Here is a 10,394-nt window from a genome sequence, read left to right on the forward strand (position 1 = left end):
TAGTTCTATGCTTCCAGAAGTCCCCAGAACATGGAACTTCTCAAATGTAAAAATGGGAGGCCATGGCTTGCTCTTAGTATCCTTCTCTAGGCATTTTTCCCACCTGATTTGTTTGCAGCCATTTTTTTGATCCTGTTACTAACAAACTGATACTTCATCTGAGGAGTATCATTAGGCAAAGGAGGCCATCCTAGACCTCAGGGACTGAAAGTGCTGCTCAAACTGAATAATGGATGTTTCAGAGTATTTGTATACTTTTAGATAAAACCAGACTTCATAGAATAAATATGTAGGAAATGAAGCTACAGTAAATATTTGTACTGCAGAATGTTCTGATCAAGACCTGTCTTATTTTTTTATTTCAGTTATCTGATGGTATCAAGATTGTGGATCTTCAGAAGTCTCAAAATCAAGTTTTTCTGAAGCTTCAGTCAAAAGGGTTGAAAGGAGGAGGTATGAAAAATACTTGTCTCTGTTTATAAATGGGACGGTCAAAGCATTTTCTGATGGAATCTGGAGTTAATTAAGATTATTCTCTTCTTTAAATGGGAAGCAATTATTTTTCTTAAGTCCTAGGTATCCCTTCACTTGTTCTCTTGATTCTGCTCCAGAAAAACTAAACTTCTCTTTTTAAGTGCCTCGGTGTTTAATTTTTTCTTTGTAATTTCATGTGTAGAAATTAGAATATTGCTGTCCTTTGGAATCAATAAAACTTGCCTTGCAGTAGCGTTAATAGCTGCCTTGTCTCATAAAATAAGCTGAATACTCGTAAGCAATTCAGATACTGAAAGGGTATCTTCTCAGTAACCGCTGTGTAGAGAACTATACCATTGGTAAAAAGCTTTTGATTTCTTCTGATTTTTTTTGTTTGTTTTTTTCTTTTGATTCTGTATGTTTAGTTATATTTTTATTACAAAAATTGCAGGTATATCTGTTTGTATGGCATCTTGAATTAGATTATGATACCTGAATATCTTCAGAAATGCTCTGAAATCTGTTGATTATGTTACTTGGTTGCTAGCATTAATATTCTTTTAACAATAACATTATTATAAGGGAATGAAATAAATGCTAATGGGGTGGTAGGATGAAGAAGGAAACCCTTCTTTTCATGCAGATATTTTATTTGGTGTCACAAAATGTTGTATTTCTTAGTTTATGTAAGCCATGAGTGTACTGGATTATGGTTTTCTTGTGACAGAGGGAAGTGAAGCATTTGTATATTAGCCAGTTCATGTTCACATTCTCTAGAACCTGCAATATTTAAAAACCACCTATGAAAATGAATCCCATGGTTCTATGGCATCAAATGTTTTTCTTTCTCTCATTCTTGAGAGAGATAATGCTTGCTCTGATAATTTTTTGCTCTATGTAGGCTGTGATAGACTAAATAAAAAGAGTTTTTCTTCTTTTCTGAGCTGTTTTTTTGCCATGCAAGTATATGGAGAAGATAGTGTAGTAGCCCTAAGAAATCTTTCATGGGAAAGAAAAACTGTTGCTGTTTTTTGTGCCTAGGAATGGAATATTTGGCTGTGAGATTCTCTTAGAGATACCACTTTCAGCAGTCCATGTCTAGATAAAGCACTTAACTTTTTCTGGCCCACGACTCCGATGTAAGTCAATCTAAAAGATCTGAAGGCTTTAGTACCAGTCTTTTGTGTTCATCCTGGAGTCTTTCAGTTCTGAGATTTTTCCTTACAGCAGATGAATCAAGGAAGGCCCTGAATTTCTAACTTCAGGAAGTGCATGGTCAGTAGGGCCAAGCACATTGGTTGCTGAAGTACTCTGAATATCGCCCATGTCACCTCTGTGTTCATTCATCACTGGTGTCTATCAAATAATGCATAATCTTTTCATATGATCACAGAATAATTCATGTTGGAAGGGACATGAGGAGGTCTCTACTCCAACCTTCTGCTCAAAGCAGGGTCATCTCTGAGGTCAGACCAGGTCAAGTTTGGAAAGCCTCCAAGGATGGAGACTGCATAGGCTCTCTGGGCTCCTGTTCCAATGCTTGACTGACCTTATTGTGGAAAAAGTTTCTCCTTCAGATTTGTGGAACCAGTTTTGTGTTAAATATGACCAGCTGTAATACGCAAAAAAAAATCAGTTCAGTCTTTGACAGGATGCAGTAAGTCATGATCTCAAGATAGAGTAATTTTTGTGACTGACATAGAGCAGCTCTACTCTTAGATGTAAAGAGTTAGAATAACGTCTATCTTCAGTCTTATCACTTAGAAGTTACTTGTCTGTTTTTGTGGTTCCCATAGTGAAATGTGTTGTTTAAACACTTCTGCCTGCTAAGTTAGACTTAGAGAAGATTGTTTTCTTGTTTTTTTTTTTTTTTTTTTTAAGAGAATTTCTCCTAAGAAACGAAACACCCAAACTTTCCTACTGTTGATCAGTTCACCTTATTTTGGAAGTTTGCATATTGCATGTTGACTTTCATATACTTATGTGTACTGGAAAAGTAATAACAAAAGTTTATAAAATATTTTCCACACTTTCAGCTGTGAGTTGTGATTTCTTGGGGTTTTTTTCATTGATGCTATTAAGTTACCTTAAATACAGCAATACAAAAATCTCCTAAAGACAAGCTGTTTGATGTTTTCACTTGATGTTTTCTCAGCAAATAGATCTCTTATCTATCCCCTTTTTTCCACATTGCTGAGGATTCTGTGCTTTTTTTTTTTGTCCAACGTTTTGTTCCATAGTATCTAATGTGTGTGTGTTTGAATCTGTATGCTTCATAAATACACATATATGCAGATAGGGGAGAGAGAATAATTACTTTTATTAATAACTTTAAAGGGAAGTGATAAATGGGGCATCAGTAGAGTCTGTTTTTCTTGTGGAGATTGCATCATTAATATGTTTGAAGCACATGTTTTAGAGGTTTGGATTTAGGGAGCCGCTCATCAGTCTCGGACTGGAGTTTGAATTGAAGAGTATGGTCCTTTCATTCTGTGATAGACTTTTTCTCTTAGAGCAGGGGCTAACCTTGGGGTTAGTGGAGTCTGTGTCCACCAGAACTTCATAATGCTTGGTAGTACCTCTTTTCCCTCCTATGCTAAGCCCAGGTAACACCAAAGCTAGTACCAGGCTCAGCACCACGGTATGCCAGAACAGGAAGTGTATGCTAGAGCCGAAGTATACTGTGCCAGTGTGTAGCTGTCAGTAGGGATCATCAAAAAAGGCTATAAAAAGGGTTAGAGCCACTGGTGCCCTAGAATACTGTCCTGCTACTTAAAAAGTAGTAGTCCTTTAGAAGTTGCTATATTTGAACATCGAGTAGTTGGAGTTGGGATATAACTGATGCAAAGACTTAGCCCCCAAATTTGTTTTATCCAGATATGAAACAGCATGTTGACATTAACATCCAACTGCTATTTTAATTTTCTTAATAAAAAGATTTATAATGTATTATTTTTACAGTTGATTTTGGAAATACAAGATTTTACAGTATCAGGCCTTGAGTTAATTTAAATTTTTCTAAATTCCCAGTAATTGTTTAGTCACTATTTTTTTTATCTGAAATTAAGTGCATAGTAGCATAATAAACAGATTATTTTTTGTTTGTTTGTCTTTTAGGTCGTTTTGGACAAACAACTCCACCACTTGTTGATTTTCTTAAGGATATTTTAAGAAGATACCCAGAAGGAGGACAGATTCTTAAGGTACACAACAAATGGTATTTTTAGCAGTCATTTAATATATATGATGTAATACCGTTAGTTTATCACTTCCCAGCAAATCTTGCAGTTGTCGTACCTCATTAGATATTAATTCTGGTACAGGAGATACATGTTTCCACTTCTGTGGACAAGGCAAAGTGAGTTGTGTGGCTTTTTTTTTTTTTGGTGTTTAACTTCTCTGAGTTTGCTTGTCAAAGACATCATTGTAATTTATTAAAAAAATAGAGATAAAATGCAGGTGTTACAATTAAATCAGAGACTTCATGATGTACGTTATGTGAGTGAGCTAAAATGTTTATTTTGCTTGTTACTTTATCTTTCATCTCTGCTATAAGCTATCGTAAAACCACGTAATAGTATATAAATTTTTTTGGGAGGGATTATCTTAGTATAAGATTGAGATAAGCTAGAGAATTTAATACAAGATTTTGCTGTGGAATTTCTTGGTAGCTACATATATTTTCCTCAGTGAACTTTGACAGCGTCACAAAGTTTCATCATTAGATTAACAGCACTTTTAGGATGGGAATCTTTGGGTGGCTTTTGGGAGTCTTGCTCTAGAGTGGTAAGAATACCGAACCCATCAGTTTTGTATGGGCTGAAAAACATTTTTAGTCTAGACGTGGTTCTCATAACAAAAGAATGTCACAGGATTTTCTGAACTGAAGTTAGTGTTCTTTATGGTGTTTTATTGTTGGTCCAAGATACTTCAAAGTATGCAAAAGCAGGGCATGTTATGTTGTGCTGGTCCACATTTTAATGTTGAATGTTACATGTACAAGCCTAACAATGGAAATGACAACGTGGATTTAAGCACTAAAATTTTTTTCAGTAAATAGGATAGTGAACTGGTAGAGTGGAATTTACCTCACCTCACTTTAGACATGGCTGGAACACTTCTCCTGTGAAGAAAGGCTGAGAGAGTCTGGGTTGTTCAGCCTGGAGAAGAGAAGGCTCCAAGGAGACCTTATTGCAGCCTTTCAATACTTAAAGGGGCCTTATAAGAAAGATGGAGCCAAGGCCTGTAGAGACAGGACAAGGGGCAATGGTTTTAAACTGAAAGAAGGTAGGTTTAGACTAGATATAAGGAAGAAATATTTTTATGATGAGGGTGGTGAGACACTGGAACAGGTTGCCCAGAGAAGTTGTGGTTGCCCCATGATTGGAAGTGTTCAAGGTCAGGTTGGACAGGGCTTTGAGTGACCTGATCTAGTGAAAGATGTCCCTGCCCATGGCTGTGGTGTTGGACTAGGTGATCTTTAAAGCTCTCTTCCAACCCAGACCAGTCTATGATTCTGTGATCTGAAAAAATACAGATCATTCTAAATTCGTCAAGTCCTTCAAGAGGAAAGACAGGTACTTGTCGAAGATGATTTGTCTGATTTATCGTAGCTTCCTATGCTAACGTCTGGAAGTGCCAGTTTGATTTTTCTGAAGAGCATCTGGGGTGATTAGTTCATATTTGGACGTTTAACTTCTCATCCAGAATGCTTTATCACATGGATGTTAAGAGATTAATTTCCTTAGTATATGGGAATACTAGGTTCTAACTAATGGGATTTAGTACAGATATATACAGATAGATATATAAAAAACCACACAAATGCAAATGGTAATGGATGATGACAGTTCCTGCTGTCTCTTGGAAGGTTTTCCTCGCAACCGTGGAACTAGAAGTTGATTATTTTTAGTGTGAATGCTTAAGATAAGCATATCTTAAATTGTTTTGGCAAACTGCATCCTGGATATGTTCTGAGCAGTGTCCGTTCATAGGATGGGTGCTTACATTTTTACTATTTCCCAGTACTAGTTGAATCTGTAAGATGCATTTGAATCATGAGGGGTTCAGACCTTCGTAACAACTTAAACCCAATTTCTTATTCCAACATTCCAAGAAGTAAGATAATGTTCTTAGAAATCAGATAGGTAAATCTAAAAGCAGAAATGTTCCTCTTTTCATGGTTTACAATTTAGACTTAACAGACTGTTAGGGAGGGATTACTACCAGGAATTTTGCTGATCTGTTAAAATTGATTTCACTGTTTGGATTCTTCAAGTACAGTGCTGTTACAGCTGAATGGAGCAGAAGCTCTGTGTGCCACAGCATGAATGCAAGTCTCTGACTATACGGTGGTTTCCATACTTACTATTTAATATTTCTAGAGGCTTTGGCTATCTTTCTGTATCTTCTTGAATGATTGTCATAATTATTCTTTTAGAAGAATAATTGCATGTTTTTTGTAATTAAATACCTCATGGAGATTCTTTAAAAATGTATTATTTATGCTGAACCATGGGTATATGTCTTGCTTCAAAATTATGTAGAAGTAACAATATAAACAACATATTTTGGTTATTTGTGTGATGCACCTTATAAACCGAACATACTGTCACAAAGTGAAAAATCGAGGGGTTATAGTTTTGAAACCAGATACTAGATAACAATGAGCTTATTTTACTGTCAACAGTATATTAGAATGCAACCTAATCTGAAATATCTGTTGCTAGTTGATGCATTTTTTTTTAGGTAAAGTTTCATCTTGCTAGCAAGTCTTTTATTTTTATGCATAATAGCATGCAATTTATGTTGTAGGAATACATTGGATGTGATGTGATATACCTACGTAGTTTTTCAATTCAGCTGAGATACTTCCTTATGCCAAACTTACATATACCCACACAAACATACACACGTGTGTATGTGTGTATATATGTATGTATGAGTGTGTATCTTTGGAGCCCTGGTACACTTTGATGATTCAGTGTAAATAGAGCATTGTGTGAAGCTCTAATGCTGTAGGTTTTTATAATCATGCTAACGTATCTGTAGTGTATAATGCTATTGACGTAAATGGGACTGGATAGGCATATTTTATTAATGGTAGTGTTTACAGAACTAGTTTATTAACATTTTAGTTATTAGAGTTTTGCATAGTTCTCACCACTACTAATTAACAAATACTCAATAAGCCTCTTTCTAGTCTATGGGCTTCATTCAACAGGTGAGCTCTGTTGGTTCATGATTTACAAAGTTACTGGTCAGAACTGTTTTGCAGCCCTTTGCTGAAGGGGTGTTAGAAGTGAGCACCATGGCTTTTGAACAGTTGGTTCATGCTGTGAAATGTTAACTTAAACGGAATGCAGTTATGTAAAGAAGAGTGCTGTGTGTTGCCCTTTTATGACCTGTTGCCTCACTGTTGTCTTACAGCTGTTGTGTGGGCTTAACAGTAAACTTTGATTTTTTTTTTTTTTTTTTTTTAAAGTTTATTTTTTATTCTGCCATCTTGCATTGTTTTGAGACTTGTACAACTCTAATTTGGGATAATATAGTTATAGTAGTAACAGTTTAGCAGCTTTAGGGTCTAGAGCACAAGTCTTGTGAGGAGTGGCTGAGGGAACTGGGGTTGTTTAGCCTGGAGAAAAGGAGGCTGAGGGGAGACCTCATCGCTCTCTAGAGCTACCTGAAAGGAGGTTGTAGCGAGGTGGGTGTCGGTCCCTTCTCCCAAGTAACAAGCGATAGGATGAGAGGAAATGGCCTCAAGTTGCGCCAGGGGAGGTTTAGTTTGGATAGTAGGAAAAATGTCTTACTGAAAGGGTTGTCAAGCATTGGAACAGGCTGCGCAGGGAAGTGGTGGAGTCCCCATCCCTGGAGGTATTTAAAAGACGTGTAGATGTGGTGCTTAGGGACATGGTTTAGTGGTGGACTTGGCAGTGCTAGGTTAATGGTTGGACTTGATGATCTTAAGGGTCTTTTCCAACCTAAATGATTCTATGATTCTATTCTATGATTTATTTCTAAACTTTATAAATACTGCTTGTGTGTAGTATTTGAGCTCCATATCACTTTTATAGTATTTGTCTGAATATTCCTATTATAATGATGTCTATTTTCATTCAGGTAAACTGAATAAAATTATTTTGGTTGAAAAGTATGAAAACAATTACACTTGTCTCAAACAGCAGAAAATAATAAGCACTTAAGTTGGAAAGCCATTGCCAGAATATGTACAACATTACTGCATTATACTTTGGTTTGTTTTGTTTTTTTTCTGTCTCAGGAACTGATACAGAATGCAGAAGATGCTGGTGCCACAGAGGTTAGGTTTTTGTATGATGAAACTCAGTATGGAACAGAAACTCTATGGTCAAAGGACATGGCACAATATCAGGGTAAATACAATTTTTATTAATTTTGGCCATTATTCTTCAATATGTATGTGGTTCTGTGTTTTTCTCCTTGCTGTGAGATGACCATATAGGGATGACTCCATTGCTACTTCCACCTTACTAGGTGCATAATTTGTCTATGTTCTAATTTTGGTAATTCTTTTCCAAAACCAGTGTTTGGTATTGAAGGCCTTACACTTTCTTCTTGCAGGTTGTCAGTAGCAGCTTTCCAGCTGCTTCCAGTTAATGTTGTTTGAGAAAGTCTTCCATGTTCTGCTTTATTCTAAGTCACTTCTCCCAGGATGACTGTGTATGCTGTGGTTTATTTCCCTGGGTTCACTTGGTATCCCAAAATATAAGAAAGGATTTTTAGTAGAGCAAGTAAACAAGATTTAATAAGTAAGACCTGGGATAAAAGAATGCTTGGGGTATTAGACAATAATTTTCAGATTTTTTACAGATTAACCTTTACCTTTTGAGAGCTATCTCCAGTTCTTAATGTAAAGATGACCCTAGCCCCTTACATTTCAGCACTCTTTGGGCAGTTCTGTTTTCTTCCCCGTCTATTATTCTTTGACCCTTATACCAAACTTTGCTCCGTGCTGCCTGTATATTGCAAATGTAGTTTCTTGTAACTTTAAGGTTTTTACATCATCTAATACAGACGGCTTTGTGTGATAGAGGTCAGCTATGTATCTATCAAACAAATTAGTTTGCATAATCATCCCAAAAGGCATTCAGTTGTGATATGAAGATTTCAATGATGAATGATTCACTACTTCTTGTTTCTAGTTTTTTTCAATTGTTAATAAGCCTCATTATGTCTTCTAATTTGAATTTGTCTGTCTTACTTTCTAGAAACAGGTTATTGTTGTATCTTGCCATGTATTCCCTTCCAGTGGAGGTATTAATAGACTGTGATTAGTACATCTTTCAAACATCTTTTTGATAGACTGAACAGATTGAGCTTAAGCCTTGCGCCACAGGACACTTCTTTCAGAAGTTTTGTTGTTTTCTGCTTTCTGTTCAGTTTTTCAGAATCATTCTTTTAAAATGTGGACACCAGAACTAGATACCACATCAGAATATAAATCTCTTAAGTACCATATACAGAGGTAAATCCATCTTCTTGCTTCTGTTTTTGCTGCTACTCTCTTTCATCACCAAGCATAATTTGATGTCAGCTTGAGTCATAGCTTCCCCATTAAATTTGCACACGCATACTTTAAAGAAATACTCTCTCAGTTCTGTAAGTTCATTTCCTAGAAATTTTTAACAGTAAATAGTTTTCTTCTGTCATCTTTTTAACGCTTGCCTATTTATTATAGGGCCAGCATTTTATGCATACAACGATGCAATTTTTACCCCTGAGGACTGGCATGGTATACAGGAAATAGCAAGAAGCAGGAAGAAAGATGATCCCCTGAAAGTTGGAAGATTTGGAATTGGCTTTAATTCAGTTTATCATATAACAGGTACTCAGCAGATATTTTAAAATGAAAACGTTGAAGTTTTAAATTGTTTAGTTATTTCAGATGTTCGTCAAACATTCAATGTTTTCTCTATATTGCATTTTTAAATTAGATCCCTGGCTAAGTTTCCTTAAGAAGCGTTTGTATTTTTCTAAAACTGTCTAAGGTATCCTTTGGATTTTGAAGGTTTTCGGAGGAGACTTTCTTCTAGTAACATCATCATGTACTTAGTCCCTTATATTGAAATGAACATTCCTTCACACTATTATTTCAGTTATGCACTGCTGTTCATATTATAGAGGCCCATGATACAGGGTAGATGTGCAAGTAGAAGTGTGGAAGTTTAGACTAGACTGAAACTTTTGTGCAGGTTCTTTGCATAATAAGCAGTGATTTTTATTTCATGCTAGAAAGGATATTCCATAATAGAGGTATATGCACATTTACATTTGAGAGAGATAGTACATACTCTTTCACAAGCTGGTAATATTCAGTCGTGAAACCTATTATTCTGGCAAAATGTTTTACTGCTGTACAGATGGTGACGATAGGCTTGAGTGTTTATGGATAAGAATCAGGGGGCAGGCCAACAAGACAGATATCATGGTGGGAGTCTGTTATAGACCACCCAACCAGGATGAAGAAGCAGACAAAAAGTCAGCAGAACTGCTACCTTGGACTTCCGGAGGGCAGACTTTGGCCTGTTTAGGAGCCTGTTGACAGAGTCCCTTGGGAGGCAGTCCAGGGCAAAGGAGTCCAGGAAGGTTGGACATTCTTCAAGAAGGAAACCTTAAAGGTGCAGGAGCAGGCTGTCCCCATGTGCCAAAAGATGAGCTGGTGGGCAAGACCACCAGCCTGGCTGAACAGAGAGCTTTGGCTGGAACTCAGGGGGAAAAAAGGAGAGTTTATGACCTTTGGAAGAAGGGGCAGGCCACTCAGGAGGACTACAAGGATGTCGTGAGGTTATGCAGGGAGAAAATTAGAAGGGCCAAAGCCCAACTAGAACTTAATCCGGCTATTGCCATAAAAGACAATAAAAAATGTTTCTATAAATACATTA

The 10,394-nt window shown here is 36.6% G+C and overlaps 1 protein-coding gene across 2 annotated transcripts in view; it reads left to right on the plus strand.

Moving 5' to 3' along the window:
• The first annotated feature begins 372 nt into the window (after nt 1-372).
• SACS (sacsin molecular chaperone) overlaps nt 373-10,394 on the plus strand; it is a 34,375-nt gene continuing 24,353 nt past the window's right edge. For both annotated transcript variants that reach the window (XM_009290244.2, XM_019474860.1), the window contains exons 1-4: nt 373-453; nt 3,592-3,677; nt 7,754-7,865; nt 9,191-9,337. In XM_009290244.2, coding sequence (XP_009288519.1) covers nt 7,850-7,865; nt 9,191-9,337 — 163 coding nt within the window. In that variant the 5' untranslated portion in view covers nt 373-453; nt 3,592-3,677; nt 7,754-7,849. The remainder of the gene's footprint in view (nt 454-3,591; nt 3,678-7,753; nt 7,866-9,190; nt 9,338-10,394) is intronic.

This window comes from Aptenodytes forsteri, unplaced genomic scaffold (genome assembly GCF_000699145.1).
Source record: "Aptenodytes forsteri isolate BGI_AS27 unplaced genomic scaffold, ASM69914v1 Scaffold155, whole genome shotgun sequence".
Classification (NCBI taxonomy): domain Eukaryota; kingdom Metazoa; phylum Chordata; class Aves; order Sphenisciformes; family Spheniscidae; genus Aptenodytes; species Aptenodytes forsteri.